The 20,650-nt window shown below is 46.9% G+C and overlaps 1 protein-coding gene across 1 annotated transcript in view; it reads right to left on the minus strand.

Moving 5' to 3' along the window:
• The window catches only part of IKBKB (inhibitor of nuclear factor kappa B kinase subunit beta), a 543,710-nt gene that overhangs the window by 276,068 nt on the left and 246,992 nt on the right, over window positions 1–20,650 (minus strand). The window contains exon 10 of the mRNA XM_078666224.1: window positions 4,859–4,988. Coding sequence (XP_078522350.1) covers window positions 4,859–4,988 — 130 coding nt within the window. The remainder of the gene's footprint in view (window positions 1–4,858; window positions 4,989–20,650) is intronic.

Raw genomic sequence — 20,650 nt, forward strand, 5'->3', positions numbered from 1 at the left:
AAGATCATCAATTATATTGGCTATCGCTGAGGAATAGTGTTCAGTGAGGTTGTCGACCGAGGTGATATGGGGGGCGGGGGGGGAGGGAGGTCAGTTGCACAGCGGGCAGCCAATTTCTCGTGATCCAGGTTCTTGGTGTCCCTGATCCATTTTTTGGGGATCACCGGTCGCGGTGTCCATTGCTTGTGGGTGCCAGGAAGACAGAAGGTGATAGCGTGGTGGTCTGACCAGTCGCAGGGATCAATGGAAATGAGTTTGACCTCAGATTCCTTGGCGATGATCCAGTCTAAATTGGCCCCTTTTGAGTGAGTCGGGAGGGAGCAGGCTTGGGTAAGAGCTTGGTCGGCCAGAAAGTCTCTGATGGCATTGACCTGCGGGTCGTTCCAGTGCAAATTGAAGTCGCCAAGAAAGATGTCATTGGCGTTCTGAAAGGCCTTGAAGGTGATGATTTCCATGAGGTAGTCTATGAAGGTGTCATTCTTGCCAGGAGGGTGGTAAAAGATGTGCAGTCTGCACTGAAGGGAGATGTTGTTGCAGACAGATAGGGCAAGATATTTGCAGGAGCCAGTCGGTTCGGCCAGAAGTTCAGTGATAAGAAGGTTGGAGCGGTAGATGCCGGCAATGCCCCCCCCCTTTTTTTTTTTTAGATTGCCTGTCCAACCTTACGATGCGATAGCTGGGCGGGACTAGAAGGTTTAGGCAGGGAGAGGAGGATTCATTTAGCCAGGATTGCTCCATCTGTAATTAGGTTCAGGAAGAGATTGGCGACATCAGCGGCATACTTTACCGCAGAGCGGCAGTTGATAAGGAGACCAGATAGAGAGGGGACGGTATGAGGATTGGGATTAGGGCCGGAGGTTGGGACAGGTGCTAGGTTACTGTTGACTATTCCTCTGTTGCGGAGAGTGGCTGGTCTGCAAGGATTGATTGCAACCGTGCGTATGGGTTGATCTGTCTTCAGGACAGAGAGGCATGGGTGATAGTAGCTAATGGGGAGGTCAGCAATTTCATCCTCCGAGAGTTCCATAGTGCTAGACGTAGCAGGGGTAGGTTTGTAGGATAGGAGGAGGGCCTGTATTTCTTCCTCTGAGAGGTAGCAGGGCTGCCTTTGAGGGCGCTGGTGTCTCAGGGGTGACGGAAAGGGTGTAGAAGGGGCTTGGAGTAGGATGTGGGTGGGGGGGTAACTGTGAGATCCTGATCTTAGAAAGAGTTAGTTCGGAGAGGTGCAGGAGTTTTTAAGATCCGTGGCGGACTTGTGTAAGCATAAGGTTAATTCAGTGGCTTTGCGGTGGAGAGTGTCCAAATCCCTGAAAGAAGGGTGCTCTTGCGGGCAAGGGGTCGGTGGTGATGGAACTGACTTGGTGGAGAGTGCAGTGGGCTTAGTTGTGTGGTTGAGACGACCAGAGTCATGGGTTCCAGTAACCCCGCAGTAGGGAGGTTTTAGGGTAGAGTGTGTAGGGAGGCTACTGATGGCTAGTGAGGGTGCCCTGGAGGATGAGCTGTGAGGTCTAGAGGGTTTGGCCAGGGGGGTGTCGGGTGTCAGTCGGTGTAGTGGTTTGGGTAAGTCGAGCAGCGTCATGAGTTCCAGTATCCTCACGGTTTGGTGGATTAGAGGTAGCGGGATTAGGCTTAGGGGTGTGTGAGGGGGGGCCCATGGAGGAGGAAGAGGCCAGCAGGAGCACCTGCGCTGCATCCTAGTAGTATGATTTACATTTTTGATCCAATGAGGCAGATCCAATTGCGATGTTATGTTATGTTATATAATATTTCTTGAGCGCACTGTCACCGTAAGTTTCCTGGCGCTAATCGGATCCTAAGGTTGAAGAAGAAGAATTAATGCAGATGGGAAAAGAGTAGTGTTTTTATGGATTTCCTGAAAGAGAGAAGGGAACAGGAGGACTTAAGTGAAAGTGGGAGGGAGTTCCAGAGCTTAGGAGCCAGACAAGAGAAACTGCGACCCCCAGATCTGGTGAGTTTGAAGCGGGGGACGACTAAGAGCCGAAGGTGGGTAGACCTCAAGGTGCGAGAGGGACAGTAAGGAGTGATGAGGGATTTAAGAAAAGCAGGAGAGGGACCAGTAAGAGCCTTGAATACCAGGCAGTGGACCTTGAAGACTATTCTTTCACTGACTGGTAGCCAGTGGAGTTGACGTAAAAGAGGTTTGGCCGACTGCCATCTGGGGATTTTAAAGGCCAGCCTAGCAGCCTGGTTCTGGACAATCTGTAGCCTAGACAGCTGGGATTTGGGGAGGCCGTGGTATATTGAGTTGGAGAAGTCCAGCCGAGACATCACCAAGGCGATTAAGACTTGCAGCAAGGCTTCGGGCGTCAGGAGGTGGGCGACTTTCCGTATCCTGTATAGCTGGAACATACAGGAGGATGTTACAGCACTCACCTGGGACTTAAGGGTGAGCCCAGAGTCGATGATAATCCCAAGGCTCTTTACACAGCCAGCAGGAGAGGGAGGTGTGCCGAGCTCGATGGGCCAGTACTGGGGGCCCCAATAAGGGGCACTATTCCCAGGAAGTAGGAGCTCAGTTTTGCCTGGGTTGAGCTTTAGTTGGTTTTGATTCATCCAGTGCTGGATGTGCGTCATGGCCGTCCGAAAGTTGGTGACAGCATCAGGGGAGGTGAGGGGGAAAATAATTTGCAGGTCATCCGCGTAATTAAACACGGTGACATCCCACCTGCCTAAGGAGTGAAGGAGGGGTTGGAGGTACAAATTAAAAAGGAGGGGTGACAAGGAGGAACCTTGAGGGACCCCGCAAGATGACGGGACACTGGTAGCGCTGAAAGGACCCAGGCTGACTGCCTGAGACCTCTCCTCTAGGAAGGATTTAATCCAGGACAGAGCGGCCCCACAGACACCGGCGGATCCGACACGATGGATTAAGATGTTATGGTCCACCGTGTCGAATGCCGCCGAGAGATCAAGTAGGACTAGTGCCTGGGGTAGTCCTTTGTCAGCATTGCTTCTGAGGTTGTCCAGCACGGCCACAATCACAGCCTCGGTGGAATGGGCGGGTCTAAAGCCGGCTTGGTTGGTCGCTAGAAAATTGGACTCCTCGATGAATTGCGAGAGGCAAGTCGTGACATGAGCCTCCAAGATTTTGGACAGGAAGGGCAAGAGGGAGATGGGGCGGTAGTTAGCCAGAACCGCTGGGTCTGCACCGGGTTTCTTCGGCAGGGGTACCAGTACGGCCTCCTTGAATGACCTGGGGACTGTACCAGAGGCAAGGGAGGAATTGAGTAAAGGAAGAATGCAATGTGGAAGAGTATGACAAATATCGCGAAGCACGGAAGGGGGGCAACAGTCCTTAGGGGAACCAGATTTCACGCGGCTAGACAGCTTAGCGAGAGATTCCGGGTCGAGTGTAGGGAACCGGGACAGGGTGGAGGTCTATGGATTGTCCAACAAATTAGACCAGCATAGAGAATGCAACCGTCTCCCACATCCTGAGTCATTCTTACATGGATTTGGATATAGTCAGCGTGACAGCCGATGACTGGTGACAAAGCTGATCCCTGGAGCACACTGTGAATGGCCCGTTGATTTCAGAGAAGCCCTTCAGATTCACCTGCTGACTTGACTGCAGTTAGACACTTACAACCTGAAACTCTGAAGTTGTTCCACCGATTCTAAAAGATGTGTCCACCAGCTACCTATGGAGAAATCAATAGTGCTCTTTGTCAAAGAATCTGGACAGATTAAGGGGGAATCAGTTCAGAGTCCAGGCCTTGCTCTCTAGCAAAGAGATGCTTTTCCATATAGCAATTTAAGTGGTTTCAAAATCCTTACATGGTCTGCAGCCTATTTTGAAGCTGGTGATGAAATCATCATTTGAAGGTGAGACCAAAGTTGTAATACAATCCCCTATTCCAAGAACCTTTGTGAAGGATGCTAGATGGAAGACTGGTCTAAATATTGCCCATTATCTGAATTAGGATACAAAAGGTTGTTCAGGGGAAAAAAACCTCTGTCAGTCGTAAAGCACTAATGAATATTGGGATTATGGCATGGTGGCTGACTGGCAGAATTATTAACTCACAGATCCTGTGCCATAGTTGTTTGAACAAATTCACTTACTAAGGCAACAAGCTCAAATTTGCATAGGAGCAAACACAAACCAACTCACCCTCTTCACAGGGGTACAAAGAAGTACACACTGAGTAGGCAACAGGCAATTATACTAAGCGTGCATATTATGAAAGATATATGAACGAACTTGCACTCAAAGGTACACGTACATATGAACAAATTGTGCCATCCCCAGTCAGTGGTGTGTTCCATAAAGTGTCCTTACCCATAATATACTGTAATGGGGATGTCATCGGACAGTGTTTCTCTAGACGGGCATCTCACAATCCACTTCTAAATCTTAAAAAGGACCCTCTGCTATTGTTTTCTAGTTTTTCTCTTGGGCGTTCCTAGTGGATACTGCCCTGTATGGGGTACCCATCGCTTAACTATATGTCCCTGTCAGCCTCTTGTGCAACATTCTCAGTCCATGTTAGGCTCTCCTGGGTTATTCAACCCTACATGTTCTTTTCATACCTGCTCCAGCCGTTTTATCCTGCTTTAGGACTTAACCAACCAAAATCTCTATTTCAACATGAGTGTGTTATATGCCTTTTCAAATTCTCCCCATCTGGCAAAAGACCGGACTCATTTAAATTCTTCATGTTACATACAATGTTCATGCCTGTCTGTCTTGGGTCATGAGGCGCTCAGTACCCTGATTCAGGGACCCTTTGCGCCCTCTTGCCATGTCTTCATGCAACACTGTCGGCTCTCTGGTTACCAGTCCACAACACCTTCTCTCTGGAAAGGTAACCATGGTATCCCATTTTAAACTCACTTTTAAATTGAGGATATCGTCCAGTGCTCGGAAACACCCATGGGGGCCATATGTTGGATGAGTTCCCCTTTGACGCGGCTGCCACATAAGCATTAGTTGTAGCCATTTCTCCAGCTTCTCTGCCAGGACTCTGCAGTAGATAAAGAAGCGCCTTTATTAAGTGGCAGGGAAGGAAGGATGAGATGGAAAAATGAGAATTAGCAAAAGGGAAACAAAGCGGAAGGATGAGATGGAAAAATGAGAATTAGCAAAAGGGAAACAAAGCGGAAGATTGGGAAACTGTGAAAAATCTTTAAAAAGGACCCAAGATGACATCTTGGGCCCAACATAAATGGAGAAGGACACTATCACCAAAACATCCATGTAAATAAAAAAATATTTCGATTGCACCCCTCTGAACAGAAGAGGCATTTCAGCTTGGAAAAGAAAGCATACAGGAATGAGCAACATTATGAGAAAGTTGGACTATAATAAACCCAAAGAACAGTTAATAAACACCCTGCCCAATCTTGGACTAGTTTCTGCTGTACTTCTGTTTTACTTGGAAGGGACCATGTTTTTGTTTTGGTGGGTTGTTTTAGGGCTACATAATTTTTTAACCAATTAATTGAACCTTAAACTGAGTTGTTCAATTTGCACTCTGAGCAATCCTGCGTTAAAAGAGAAGGCCAGAGAAGCATAGCAAACTTAACATATGGCTTTCCTCCGTCTTGCCCCTTTGTCCCAAACATTGAACTGTGTTTACTGATACTGTAATTACCCAAATGAGTCCTGAAGATTATCAACTGCGTGGGGACACTGATACATAGAAAAACACAAGTCATGAGGCGTAATGCCATTTAAAAATCAAGCACCTTAAAAATGAACGGCAATAAGATGCATCTCAGATCCGATTGGAGACAGCACTTATATCATATTTAGAGATGGTACTACTTTTAACTGCTCCTTTTACTTACCGGACAATTAAAGCCATATCATTTGTGGAAGTTGCATCAGAGATTGAACTCCCTCTTTACTGGGTGTTATTATTTGCTATGTCACACAGTATCTGAGTTTCTTACAGCTACCAACTCTGAGAGTAACCCCTGGCTGTTTAATCTCACCACACCAAGAGAGGCAAGTGACCAAAGGAAGGGACTTGATTATTTAATGGAGTACAATACTATTGAGATGAATCACCTGTGGTTGACACTAGCAGCGAACCAGGATAAGCCCCTTTATTTTCAACTGCCCCGGGATCCCATGAAAAGTTCTTACACATGCAGCCAAGAGGGTTACTAGCACAATGTTTTTATAGACTAGTTTTAGAGCTCAGGGTAATTGAGACCGAGATTTCAAATGCAGTTGATTGGGAGGGTTGCTTTGGCCAAAATTATACTTCTACACAGGGAGTTGTATAATTTCCAGGATATAGAGGCAGGTTTCTTTCAATAAATCTTCTGTGAGCTGAACATCATTATTATTTGACATATTTGGGGGGAGATTGAATTGGAATCAGTTACAAGTTCTATGTAAAGTGGGCAGTATTGAAGCACTGAATTTTGTAAACAATTACATTGTCACTACTTCCTTTAGAATTTCGCCAGACTGGTTCCAGAGATTTGTGTAGCAGTGCTCCTGTACGCTGAAAGGTGGCACTGTGTGGCTACCCACTGCCCTGGAAGTGACTTAGTGGAGACACATTTAGGCACCACATCTGCATGTTGACATCAATTTCAACAATTTAGCCTTCCACACACTCAGAAACGAAGCATTGAACAATATGCCAGGACAGGGTGTGCCCAGTCTATTTTGATCTTCTTCAGAACTCAAGGTAGGTAAGATATTAATTGAAAAACATAAAAACACACCTGTTTCTTTTTTTTTTTTTTTAAACAAGTGTCTTGGAGGAAATTCCAATGCAAAAACAAAAAATGCTGACTCTACGTTCAACAGTGGGGAACAGATCTAGCCGGGTGCAGTCCAGTGAGATCTCAGAACGAAGACGCCACTAGCTCAACACCAGATTATGTCTGCTCAGTTTGTCCTCTCTGGCACTGAGGAAACCCAGCTAGTTCCTAGACTACCAGGAAGATGTTCTGCTTGACCAGCCACCTTTAGAGACGTAAAGCCTCTGACACAAGATTTAGGAACCCACTCCACCATTCTTGTAGCGAGACTACATGTCAGTCATGTTGTTTGTGAGGATCCGCAGGTTCCTTCCCCTGATAGATTTTAGGGGTAGAAAGATTGCACAAAGCTCCAGTAGATTTTATATTGAGCTAGCCCTTCACTGGAAACTAGAAGCCTCAGATTTCCACCTTGCCCGGAAGAACATCCCACCACACCACTGATGCATCTGTAGCAACCATGAAATCTAAGTGGGAAAGGGAGTTTGGCCTGGCGCAGGTGAGGTTGGCATCTGTCTGCCAGCATAGAAGATCTTACACCCTCTTACGAGATCTGAATGAAGTCTGAGAAACAGCACTGATGCTGAGCCCACTGAAAGCTGAGGTCTAACTGTAGGGTCCACATATGTCTTCTGGTCCTGAAGACTACCATGTCCAGGATAACTTTATTTTAACTTGTAACGTGCACAGCTACCCCGAAGGGTTTGCCGGCGCAAGGCAGTCACAGATCTGCTATCTCACAGTGTTGACTCAGAATAGCCAAGTCTTCAACATCTTGTGAAAAGTAAGAAATGACTTGCTGTTCCTTAGAGCATCCGGCAAAGATTTCCAATGCTTAGGACCCAGATTGTCAAAGGAATGGCCTTTGATATGGGTTAAACTAAACATCGGAACATCGCACACAGAGCTTGTGTCGAAGATCTTAACAGCCGAGTGGGCTGATAAGGAGATACCAGTTCCTGGGTGTAATGTGGTCGCAGGCCAAATTTGGCCTTGAACATAGCACAATGCTTTAAATTCAATATGTTTGGCAACCTTAAGCCAATGAAGTTCCTTAAGCAAATGAGAGACAAACATATTTGGGTATGTGGTACAGGAGCCTAGCTCCTGGCGTTCTTAACAACTTGCAAGTGATCTATGGACAACTTATCTGTGCCTAAATACAGCACATTGCATCATAGCACTGAGCTCTTGAGGCGGAAGCCGGGAGCGAGATACTTTTTAAATTTTGACTGTTATTTGTTATAATTGTTGTTTTTAGAACTCACCTTCTTCGCTCACGAGTCGCTTCGGGCAGCGGATCTAGCGCTGACGCGGCGCCTCAATCCTAACACTTCTTGCCGCCATTCTGTCAAGCCCGGAGGCCACGCCCCTTTTTGGAGGCCCCGCCCCCCGCCGAGCACTATATATAGACGCCGACTGCAGGCGCCCCACCATCATAGCACTGAGCTCGAGGCGGAAGCCGGGAGCGAGATACTTTTTAAATTTTGACCGTTATTTGTTATAATTGTTGTTTTTAGAACTCACCTTCTTCGCTCACGAGTCGCTTCGCGCAGCGGATCTAGCGCTGACGCGGCGCCTCAATCCTAACACTTCTTGCCGCCATTCTGCCAAGCCCGGAGGCCACGCCCCTTTTTGGAGGCCCTGCCCCCCGCTGAGCACTATATATAGACGCCGACTGCAGGCGCCCCACCATCATAGCACTGAGCTCTTGAGGCGGAAGCCGGGAGCGAGATACTTTTTAAATTTTTACTGTTATTTGTTATAATTGATGTTTTTAGAACTCACCTTCTTTGCTCACGAGTCGCTTCGCGCAGCGGATCTAGCGCTGATGCGGCGCCTCAATTCTAACACTTCTTGCCGCCATTCTGCCAAGCCCGGAGGCGACGCCCCTTTTTGGAGGCCACGCCTCCCCGGCCGCCGCCCTACCTACCTATAAATCATGTGCGTCTTCCGGAAGCGCAGCGGACGAGCGCAGCGGGCGCGGCGTTTGCGCGCCGATGGCGCGCCAAAGGTAAGCCCGTCTGCGCACGTCCGCGGCCGACCGGGCCTAGGGGCTCTCCACCATGCCCAGTTGATACAATATTCTTCTTCGCAGCTACCTCCAAGGCCCGTGGCCCCTGGATGATACTGTGTCTGTGCGCATCGGTAGGCTGGAATTGGCAGCTCCGCGCCCTCCTCCCCCTTTATCCCCCCTATCCCCCTCCCCTTCCTCGGCCCTTCTTCGGACCCCCCTGCCCTTCCTGCGCCCACTACTCGATCGGTCTACTACCTCAATACCAGGTCAGCAGTCAAGCATTGCCACGAACTCTTTATTTTACTTGACTTGCACAAACCAGATCTCCTATTTCTTACAGAGACTTGGTTCTGTGACAACTCTCTTCCGTCTCTGCTAGCTGCACTCCCTGCCCCATATTACGCCCTGCGCGCCGATCGACCCCCCGGAAAATCAGCCGGTGGCATCGCCCTAATTGCCTGCAGAGAAATCTCCTTTCAATCTTTAGCCTTCCCATCCATTGGCTCATCGGACTTCTTAGTTGTCCGCTGTTCCTTTAGTACCCCGCTTACCTGCCTACTTATGTACCGCCCCCCCCCCCAACCTTCTCAATTTTTTCTGTCCGGCTTCCAAGACTTGGTGGCCATTTTAGCGGTTAACAATTTCTCCATCTTGGTTTTAGGAGATTTTAACTTCTGGCCCTCAGACCCCGCCGAATGCCCGACCTCCAAGGAATTCTCGGATACCCTTCGCTCCCTCAACTTTGACTCTCACGTTCACTCCCCCACTCACATCCATGGTCACATCCTTGACCAGATCTGGTCCCTCAATTGCCCAGTAGACTCCCTGTCCATCTCCCCCTGTACCTGGTCCGACCACTTTTTGATGTCCTTTTCCCTACACCTTAGCTCAGCCCCCAAGCCCTCTCTTCCCAAAAACACCTGGGCGCGCTCCTGGAATAAGGTGGATGTGGCTTCTCTGTCTGCCACACTCTCTGCATTCAGCCCGGACCTTCATGGTCTGTCATCCTCCGCACAAGCCGATTCCATCAACTCTTGGCTCCAATCAGGCTGCGACTCTGTCGCTCCCCTCAGGCCGGTGTCCTCCAGTAGGGCGAACGACGCAAATCGTTGGTTCAATGAGGAATTGAAGGTCTTAAAACTCACTGTACGTCGTGCCGAGCGGGCCTGGAGGCGAGATTATTGTCCCAATCTTAAAATTCAGTACATAACCCTCCTGTCTTTGTACAAAAAAACTATTCTGGCGACCAAAAAAGCCTATTTCTCTTCAAAAATTTTGGCCGCCGAAAATCAGCCTAGAGAAATTTTCTCTATTGTGCACGACCTCGCCTACTCTGATAGAGCCACCTTTAAGCCCTCCCCTTCCCAGGATTTATGTAATTCCCTCAACTCTTTCTTCCTGGACAAAATTTCCAACATTAAGGCAAACATTCCCCCCCCCCCCCTTCTTTTGTCGACCCCCTGGGTCCATTAGTTGGGGCACGTCTTGACTCTTTCCCCCTTTTGACAGAGGAGTCCTTTCTCACCCTACTGCCTATGGTCAAATCAGGCTCCCCGTTGGATCCCTGTCCTGCCTACATTCTTAAACACATCTACTCGGTGTGCGTGCAGCCCCCCCTCAATTTTCTTAATAGTTCACTATCCCAGGGCATTGTTATTCCTCCTCTCAAATCGGCCATCATCGTTCCTATCCTTAAAAAGCCTGGCGCTGACCCCTTCGCTCCTGCTAATTACCGCCCCATTTCTATATTGCCTTTTTTGGGGAAGGTATTGGAGCGCCACATGACCAGAGCACTCAGCACCTTTGTAGAGGAGAACAGGGTGCTAGCCCCCCGTCAAGCTGGCTTCCGTCCCGCACACTCCATGGAGTCCGTGGTGCTATCGGTCCTTGACAACCTCAGAGAGGGTATGGACACTAACCATCTCCAGGCCCTGATCCTCCTCGATCTCTCCGCCGCCTTAGACACGGTTGACCACTCCATCTTACTTTCCCATGTCAAGGCGGTGGGAATCGGAGGCTCGGCCTTGGTTTGGTTGTCCTCCTTCCTGAGGGAAGTGTGTGCCTGGGCGGTTTTTCGGCAGACTTCCGCAAAGTACAATGCGGAGTCCCCCAGGGCTCCTCCCTTTCCCCTCTTTTATTCAACCTGTACATTGCCCCTCTTATTTTTGCCCTTCAACAAATGGAGGTCTCTGTCTATAACTATGCGGATGACCTCCAGCTTATTTTTTCCCTATCCCCATCCCCTAAGTCCTTGATCAACTTCCAGTCTATCATGACCTTTATTCGGGACTGGATGAACTACAACCACCTGAAGTTAAACCCAGACAAAACTGAGCTGGTTTTGACAGGTGGTTGCTCCAATCCCTGGTCCTCTCTTTTCTGGCCCCCCTCCCTAGGTCCCCCTCCCTCTCCATCTTCCTCTGTAAAAACTCTTGGTATTAAACTGAATGACCAACTTACCCTGCACTCCCAAATCAGCCAAGTGGTGTCCTCTTCTTTCCTCTCACTCCGTACCATCCGTAAAGTCTCTCGTTTCTTTTCACTCTCTGCCCTAAAGCTCATAGTCTTGGCGATGGTTATCTCCCGCCTAGACTATGGCAACGCTCTATACTGTGGCTTGCCCGCTTATAGTATACGACGACTGCAGCTGGTCCAAAACCAGGCTGCCCGCCTGGTTTATAACTTGGCCAAATCCCATCACGCCACCCCTCTCCTTAAATCCTTGCACTGGCTCTCTATCCGAGAACGAGCTCAGTTCAAGATGGGTTGCATCACCTTTCAGGCCCGGGCAGGCTTAGCGCCGGTCTTTATCTCCTCTGAAATTAAAACCTATGACCCTACTAGGGAACTACGTTCATCCTCCCTACAACTGTTGACAGTTCCCCCGCTTCAAGCGCAAAAAGTGGGGAGGTACTAAATTCTCCACACTAGCCCCTGCCTTCTGGAACTCTCTCCCCGTCCACCTCAGATCTTCCACCCTATATTCACACTTTCGTAAAGCGCTAAAAACACTTTTTTTCTCCCAAGCCTTCCCTTCATAACGCTCTTATCTTTTGCTCCTTCCCGATCCTCTTGTCCTTTTGGGCTCAGTACTCCATAGCGCCATGGAATCACCAGGTGAACGCGCGCTCTGTAAATATTTTAAACTCAAACTCACATTGCCGTGGTCCAATCTGGAAATCACCAGAGCCTGTAGGACTGTCCTCTGAGCCGCTAAAGGAATAAGCCACAGAATCTTTTTCAGCCATTTAAAGACTGCAAAGTAAGTGGCAGTTACCTTAGCTATCTGCAGCTTCATCGAGAGCTTTGCATCAATAAGAACACCCAGGTTTTTTAACCTTAGAAACCGGCATGGGCGGAGGCCCTAACAATTCTGGCAAATGTCTTGCAAGGGAGGAGTTGTTGCCCAGAACCAAAACCTCAGTCTTATCACTGTCATTTTGATTGAGTTTTGATTCGGCCAAGAGGCGATTTTCACCATACCCAAGTGCAGCAAAGATGGGTCATGGCTCTGTGCCAAAGACAAAGAAAAGATCACTGGAGTACCATCGGCATATGAGAAAAGGGTGAGTCCACAGCTCTCCATTAGGTTCGCCAAGGGGTGTACATAGATGTTGAGCAGTAGAGGGCTTAGAATGGATCCCTGCAGGACACCAGAAGTCAAAGCCTGTGTTTGAGACCTCATATTGAATGGAAAAACCTGGAACGTACATTCCTTTAAGAAGGAGACAAGCCTCCCAACGGCTGAGCCTTCCAGGACTATTGACTCCAGCCTATTAACCAGGATACAGTGGGACACCAACACCGTATTGAAAGCCGTGCTCAAGTGCAGCAAGACGAGCACGTCTGTGCCTCCCTCACGCAGGTATTGTCTGAGATGTTCCGTTTCGCCAAGAAGGGCTGACCCAGTTCTGTGCCCAGCCCTGAAACTCACCTGGGAAGGTTGGAGAGGATAGTAAGCCTCCACCAAGCAAGTGAGTTGGGCGTTGACATGTTTTTCCAAAACCTTGGAGAAAACAAATAGCAAAGAAATAGACCAGAAGTTCAAAAGACAGTCAGGGTCCAAATTGCTTTTTTCTCTTTAAAGTGGGTAGACAAGAGCATGAAGGGATTCGTAATTGAGGCACAGGTGGGACTTTTGGTCGTTGTTGGCAAACCCCAACGGTTTCAGGGATCCATATGTCAACTGGAGGTGGTGTCGAAAGATGGCTCTGTACATACTATACCAAAAGGAGGTATAGTGTGCACAGAATCCAGGGAGTCCCCAAAGGGATGGGCAGAGGTATAAGTAGATAGAATCTTACTCTCAATGTAGTGGTGGCTGGGCAGCTCGGCTTATAAGTGGGTAGGATTAAGCATTTGTTGTACACACTCAGGCAACAAATTATGTCACACACTCAAAGACTGAATGAATGCAGACCAATTGTTTGCATACAAAGTTGTTACTTTGTTGTTTTATTACTAGAACCAAGATTCACTTAGTGCAGGTAAGTTGTACAGTTTGGAAATGCAGCAACACCTTTCAATAATGCAGTTATGGTTTGTAAATGAAGTTGTATGTTGTACATTTTTAAGAATAGCTTCTGTAAATGTCACTTAAGTACAGTTGTATACTTTTGTAGTGTTAAAGTTAGACAGTGCAAGGCAATAGATAGAACTACAATGTAATCTTATGGAGGAAAACAATGTTAAGAAGTTTGCAGGTAAGTACTTAACTTACTTCCCCAAGCTTCAGGGGTTTACAACAACACAGGCAAGGTTCAAGGCCAAGTAGGTACTGCACCACCAACGGCACTGGGGCGGCCGGGTGCAGAGGTCAATGGGCCCAATGTTATCCAATGGAGCCGGGGTACCTCAAAAAGGCATGGGTTGCAGGTAGGTACCCGCGGTCTTAGGGCAAATGCACCGGGGTTTTAGGTTACCATGGGGGGGCCATAAAGCAGCACCAAAACTACACTGCCAGCGGCACAGGGGTAGCCGGGGGCAGGGTGGAAAATCAGCATCCGTACCCAATGCTTCTAAATGGAGGTCGTTGGTTTTGGAAAGAGGCAGCAGGCTTGGACACGGAGGCTGGACGAAGGTGACAAACGGCTGGGCAGGTAAATTGGATAGCTGGGGCATACCTGGGCACTGTCAGTTGGGTTTCCAGGGGGCTGAGGATGCAGGGGTGCCTTTTGGTTTCAGGTTTCTTTAGGTGGTAGGTGGTTCCGGTCACAGTTGGCGGGATCCTTTGAACAGAGGCTGGAGGCCTAGAGGGGAGGGTCCTGGAGAGGTCAGCCACCCATGCAGATGAGATCCGGATCGCCGGGGAGATTTTAAAGGATAGGTTAAGTCACTTTAACTCCGGCCGCGGGTGCAGAGTGGGACAGTGTCGCGGAACCGCCTGGCTCCGGAGGCTGGTGTTGTTTTCTTTGCTGAACAAATCCGGTGTCCATTGGAGATTCCAGTCTTTGTCAAAGTCAGCACAGGTACTCCGGGGTTTTGAGGTTGCTGGCTGCGGGCCATGCCAATTTCTGGAAGCAGGGTCGCTGGAGGAGGAGACAGGCCGGTAGGGCTGGTACAAAGTCAGTCGTCATCTTCTCCACTGCTGCATGGCTCTTCGGTCCTCCTTCTTAGGTTGCAGTATCTGAAGAGGCCAGGTTCAGGGGTGCCCTTAAATACTAGATTTACGGGTGATACAGGGGTGTGCAGCTCGGGACCAATGGGTCACTTCCCTCTGGAGTCTACACCCCCTATTATGTCATCTTCCAGTGAGAGGGGGGACATACGCCTCTTTCTGAATGGTTAAGTCCCTTCATCTTCAAGATGGAGGGGACTGAGATGTGTGCTTCACTTCGCCTCCCCCACCTGAGGGGTGGGGTCGGCAACAGTGGGCACACCTCCCTGCCTGGCTAGGTTGCCCCGCCGATTCTAATGCCCAAATTCAGGGCCATGCAGCTATGCCCTCACAGGTGGTATGGTGTACCCTGCCTTTAAGGCTGAATGTAGGACCAAAAAAGGTTTGCGTCTACTTACTACCTGGCCTAAACCACTCAAATTTAAACAACAACAGGATGGCCAGATAGATTGGTTCAATAACTTATCACCCCACCTAGCCAATAATCCTAAGCAGGTAAACTTTTTGTTTAGTAATTTTTTACTTATTTCATATCTTGGCAAAACATTTCAATGTATCCAGACATAAAGCATACTCAAATAACGACATTCACATATAACACCATAGTACATATAAACATTTCATAATCCGTGTACATAAAAGACATTCATATAAACACCATATACAAAATAGTAAACAAGAAAAGATGCCTCTAGTCATTCAATTCATGGGGCACCAGTCCTAATAACAAAAACACAAACAAACGGCCGACCACTCTTTTCTACAGGTCTGCTTGTCTGGCTATGCTGGAACCTATTAATTTCAAGGAGCTAATACCAGTAGGACTTTATCCTAATTCTAATCCTGTACCACCCTTTATAAATCCTGTTCCAGCACAGGGTCAACGCGTTTTGAACCCAGGCTCTGTTTAAGGGTTCTCCTCAGGACATGGACTGGAAGATGGCCTTCACTGTGGAACATACAAATAAATATGTGATTGGTGTGAGAAAGGACTCATAAAATTACACCCATTCTGACTCGTATACCCTGTTGCACAACCTATATGTACCTGTAATTCTTTAGGTCATCACAGGGCAGCCGTATGTTGTTTGTAGGGAAGCAATGCCACTCTGAAATATTGTGTGGAAACAAGGACACTGTCAGTGTGATATTTGAAACACTACCAGACATGATCAAGTATACACATGCAATTGTTGCATTCAGCCCCTACCTCGCGATGATTTTACGGCAACGTGATGGGCTGTAAATGATAAGGGGCGCGATCCTGCAAGCAATGATATGTAATCTGTTAGATAACAAAATCTATGTTTAAAGAAGCAATGCGTAGCTGTTCTCGGGATCAATGTGGCTGTTGTTAGAACATACCTTCGGTCCTCCAGATATAGTCGAACCGTCCGTGTGTGCTCTTAATTGAATTCCATGGGGCAGCGATTTTTCTTTGACTGCGCGTATCTTAATCTAAATGCAACAACAGCTTGTGTAAGTTTGCTGAACTTATAGATCCGCTGCCGCTTGGGTTTTTCTTGCAGCATGTGCGCTTACTTGTGAAAACCCTCCGTTCGTTCGTGTTCTCTCAATCTCCTCCCAGCTGGCAACTTCCGCGATAGGCGTCAGCTCGCATCACGTTGGAGTGGCGTGTGCGGGCCAGTAGAACTTTAAGGGACCATTACATCCGGGTGCTCACTGGGGCGCTTGGTATCTGTAGTGCGCGCCTCTCTCCAGCAGAATAAAACTGCTTCGCGATGCACTCGTGTGGCTGCGAGTGTGTGTAGATACTGCTGCTTATGTACAAAACCGCAATCTATCAGTCTTTAGACAGGTCTAATATAAACACACAGTGTGGCTGCAATTTCATCTTTTCAGTTTGGCTGGTCACGGACAGCATCACGTTATCTGAGGTTACTCAACTCAGATATTTCATTCAATCCGGTAAAAGCCGTGTTGAATTTCATTATCAGGAAGGCCTCTTTTCGAGACAACTGTACATCCGGATGGCCTCCTGCACCCACAGAGATTTTTATTGATGCCAGGACGGTCCATTTAAAATCATTCAGGCCATGGTTCATTTCCAAAAAATGGGAAACTAATGGTGCCGTAAGCACTTTGTTCTTCACCCTGGACGGGTGTTGAATGATGCGTTGTCGTACTTCCTGCGTTGTTTTGCCGATGTAGATTTTTTGACAAGGGCATACAATGGCATATATGACGTATTTTGATTTACAATTAGTAAACTGATCGTGCCTCCAAAATGTTTTGCCATCCGTGAACAGAGTGCCTTCTACTGTCGTGTTGCATACTGAACATGTACCACATTTTCGGTGCCCTTTAACTGGGCTTAGACCGAATAGCGTACTTTGAGTCTCCTTTTTCGCTGGAGGGCGTGTAGATATAATTTGTTGCCCTATACTGCGATTCTTCTTCAGTGCAAACAGAGGTTTGCCAATGTTGGGAATGGCATCTTCCACTAGATGCCAATGGTTTCTAATGATTTTCTGCACTGGTTGTGTGTGAGGGCCGAATGTGGAGACACACACTATTCGTTCAGTTGGTGGTTTCTGATTCTTCTCCAATAGATGTTCTCTTAGAGTGTCTCACAAGTTTGCGCGGGTATCCTCTTTCCTGTAACTTATGACATAACGCTGTGCCATGTGTCTCGAAGTCTTCTACTCTTGAGCAATTCCGCCTCACCATTAGGAATTGTCCATAGGGGAGATTGTTTTTCAAATATTTCGGATGGTAGCTCCGATAGTGTAATGCATTATTTTTGTCGTTTTTTTTTAGGTACAGGGAGGACGTCAAACCATCGGGAGTGTGTTTTATTTCCACATCCAGAAAGGACAGTGATTGACAATCATATGTCAAACTGAATTTAATGTCAGGGCTGCGGTTGTTCAACCATACGTGGAATTCTTCTAAGGCAATTGACGATCCTTCCCAAATGCACCACACGTCGTCAATGTACCTGAGCTATTGTTTGATGTGTGCATTGTACGGGTTATTATTGTATATATACTGCTCTTCGTACTGAGCCATGTACAGCACCGCCATCTCAGGAGCAAAGGGACAACCCATCGCAGTCCCTTTGACCTGGAGGAACAGCTCATCTTCGAACATAAAAAAGTTTCTTTTCAATGCCAAGGCTGCAAGTTGCAGTATCAAATCCGTTGGTAGTCTGTGCGGACGGGGTCTTTTTTTCCAAATACGTCTCAATTGCTTCCAATCCATCTTGTTGAGGAATTTGCGTGTAAAGGGACGTCACGTCCATTGTCACGAGAATTTGAGTTGTGGGGTCAAATTGGAATCCCTCCACTTTCTTAATGAATCCCATGGTGTCACGTAAATGTGATGGTACTTCTGATAGAAATGGTTTTAAAAAAACATCAACAAATTTTGACACCGGTTCAAATATTGAGTCGCAACCGGAAACAATGGGGCGGCCAGGCGGTGTAGAGGCGTCCCTATGCACTTTCGGTAAAAAGTACAAATGGGGTGTTCGAGGGTCTTTTTTTTATCAGGTACTCAGCTTCTTTAGGGCCCAAAATGCACTTCATCTTGGCTTTATTGACAATGGATGAAATCTCTTACATTATTTGGACAGTCGGATCTTGAGTGATCTGTCGATACCATTCCAAGTTATGCACATGATTTGAGCCTTGCACTTTATACAGTTCCTTTGACTATAGGACCACTGCTCCCCCTTTATCCGCTTGTCTAATCACGGCATCACGTTGGTTCTTTAAGACACTGATCGCCTCTTTGTGATGTCTTGATATGTTTGATGGAACGAAGGAACGTTTCCTCTCAATGATATTTAATGCTGATAATACTGCATGTTCAAAAGTCAATATGTCTTTAGACATATTACAATTAGAAGGGCAGAACGATGACTTATTTCTCAGCCCAGAGACCTCAGTCTGAGTAAAATCTGCTGAGTCTCTAAAAATCCATTTCATGTGAATCTTTCTGAAGAATTCAATCACTTCCATTTTTACTTTAGTGAAATCCATCTTGGTGCCAGGGACGAAGGATAGTCCCAATTCAAGAACCTCCATTTCTGCCTTAGATAGCACCCTATTAGATATATTAATGATAGGTGAGTTATTCATGATTTGTAATGTTGTTTGTGTGTTGTCATTTCCCATTGGGGTTTGAATCTTGTGCGTGGTTGTTGCTGGCCCTGCCCTAAAAAAGGCCTTTTTTGCTGGTTTCTATTGGAGGAACCTTCACCCGGATCAAAGTCACCCGTAGATTCGGAGGAGGAGGTGTCAGAGAATGTAAGAAACTTTCTTTTTGATCTTCCTTGGTATGTGTTCAAAAACCTGGTGGAGTCTGGTCGTGTATTGAACTCGTCTTTCAGATAGGGGTAGACAGTCTCTAAATTAAAATTTTTCTTGTCTTTTTCGAATTTGTTTGTCTTGAAATTGATTGCGTGATCTTTAAATGTAGCTAGTTCTTTTTCAATTTTCTCCAATAGTAATTAGGCTTCGGAATCGGTGTGGTTGTCCTTAATTGCTTGCAATTGTTCTTCAATTTCTTCCTGTTCTTTTTGACAAATCTGTTGTGCAGTTTCGATGGTATGAACCATCAGATCTCTACTGCATTTGGTACTAATGCAGATGAACCCCTTTCTGTATACAGGATCGTCAGTAAAGATTATTAGAACGTTTTTGATCTGGAGGCCCCAAGGGATTACGCCTGCTCTTAGATTGGCGAGTAGAAAGTGTCCATGTAATTCAGTTTTGACGTGTTTCTTTTGTAATCTAATCAATTTGTCACTAACATTTTATTGCTTGGCAGAATTGCTCAGGTTGATTGATGAAACGAGGGTAGAGTCTGAAATGAGTTTTTGAATATGATCCTCACTAAATGATAGTGTATCTTTGTCGGACATACTAAGTACCCAGGGTTGGACCACCCACCCTGGACTCAATTGATGTAGCAAGTTGTCAATCTAACTATTGCACAAGGAGCCTTGCGAGCCGTTGCTCGCTCTACTAACAGTAGGACCAAAAAAGGCTTGGATCTACTTACTACCTGGCCTAGACCACTCAAATTTAAACAACAACAGGATGGCCAGATAGATTGGTTCAATATCTTATCACCCCACCAAGCCAATAATCCTAAGCAGGTAAACTTTTTGTTTAGTAATTTTTTACTTATTTCATATCTTTGCAAAACATTTCAATATATCCAGACATAAAGCATACTCAAATAACGACATTCACATATAACACCATAGTACATATAAACATTTCATAAACCGTGTAAATAAAGACAATCATATAAACACCATATACAAAATAGTAAACAAGAAAAGATGCCTCTAGTCATTCAATTCATGGGGCACCAGTCCTAATAACAAAAACACAAACAAGCGGCCGACCACTCTTTTCTACAGGCCTGCTTGTCTGGCTATGCTGGAACCTATTAATTTCAAGGGGCTAATACCAGGAGGACTTTATCCTAATTCTAATCCTGTACCACCCTTTATAAATCCTGTTCCAGCACAGGGTCAACGCGTTTCGAACCCAGGCTCTGTTTAAGGGTTCTCCTCAGGACATGGACTGGAAGATGGCCTTCACTGTGGGACATACAAATAAATATGTGATTGGTGTGAGAAAGGACTCATAAAATTACACCCATTCTGACTCATATAACCTGTTGCACAACCTATATGTACCTGTAATTCTTTGGGTCATCACGGGGTTGTTTGTAGGGAAGCAATGCCATTCTGAAATATTGTGTGGAAACAAGGACACTGTCAGTGTGATATTTGAAACACTACCAGACATGACCAAGTATACACAAGCAATTGTTGCATTCAGCCCCTACCTCGCGATGATTTTACTGCAACGCGATGGGCTGTAAATGATAAGGGGCGCGATCCTGCAAGCAATGATATGTAATCTGTTAGATAACAAAATCTATGTTTAAAGAAGCAATGCGTAGCTGTTCTCGGGATCAATGTGGCTGTTGTTAGAACATATCTTCGGTCCTCCAGATATAGTCGAACCGTCCGTGTGTGCTCTTAGTTGAATTCCATGGGGCAGCGATTTTTCTTTGACTGCGCGTATCTTAATCTAAATGCAACAACAGCTTGTGTAAGTTTGCTAGACTGGGATTTTCTTGCAGCATGCGCGCTTACTTGTGAAAACGCTCCGTTCGTACGTGTTCTCTCAATCTCCTCCCAGCTGGCAACTTCCGCGATAGGCGTCAGCTCGCATCACGTTGGAGTGGCGTGTGCGGGCCAGTAGAACTTAAAGGGACCA

Source organism: Lissotriton helveticus, chromosome 11, assembly GCF_964261635.1.
Source record: "Lissotriton helveticus chromosome 11, aLisHel1.1, whole genome shotgun sequence".
NCBI lineage: Eukaryota > Metazoa > Chordata > Amphibia > Caudata > Salamandridae > Lissotriton > Lissotriton helveticus.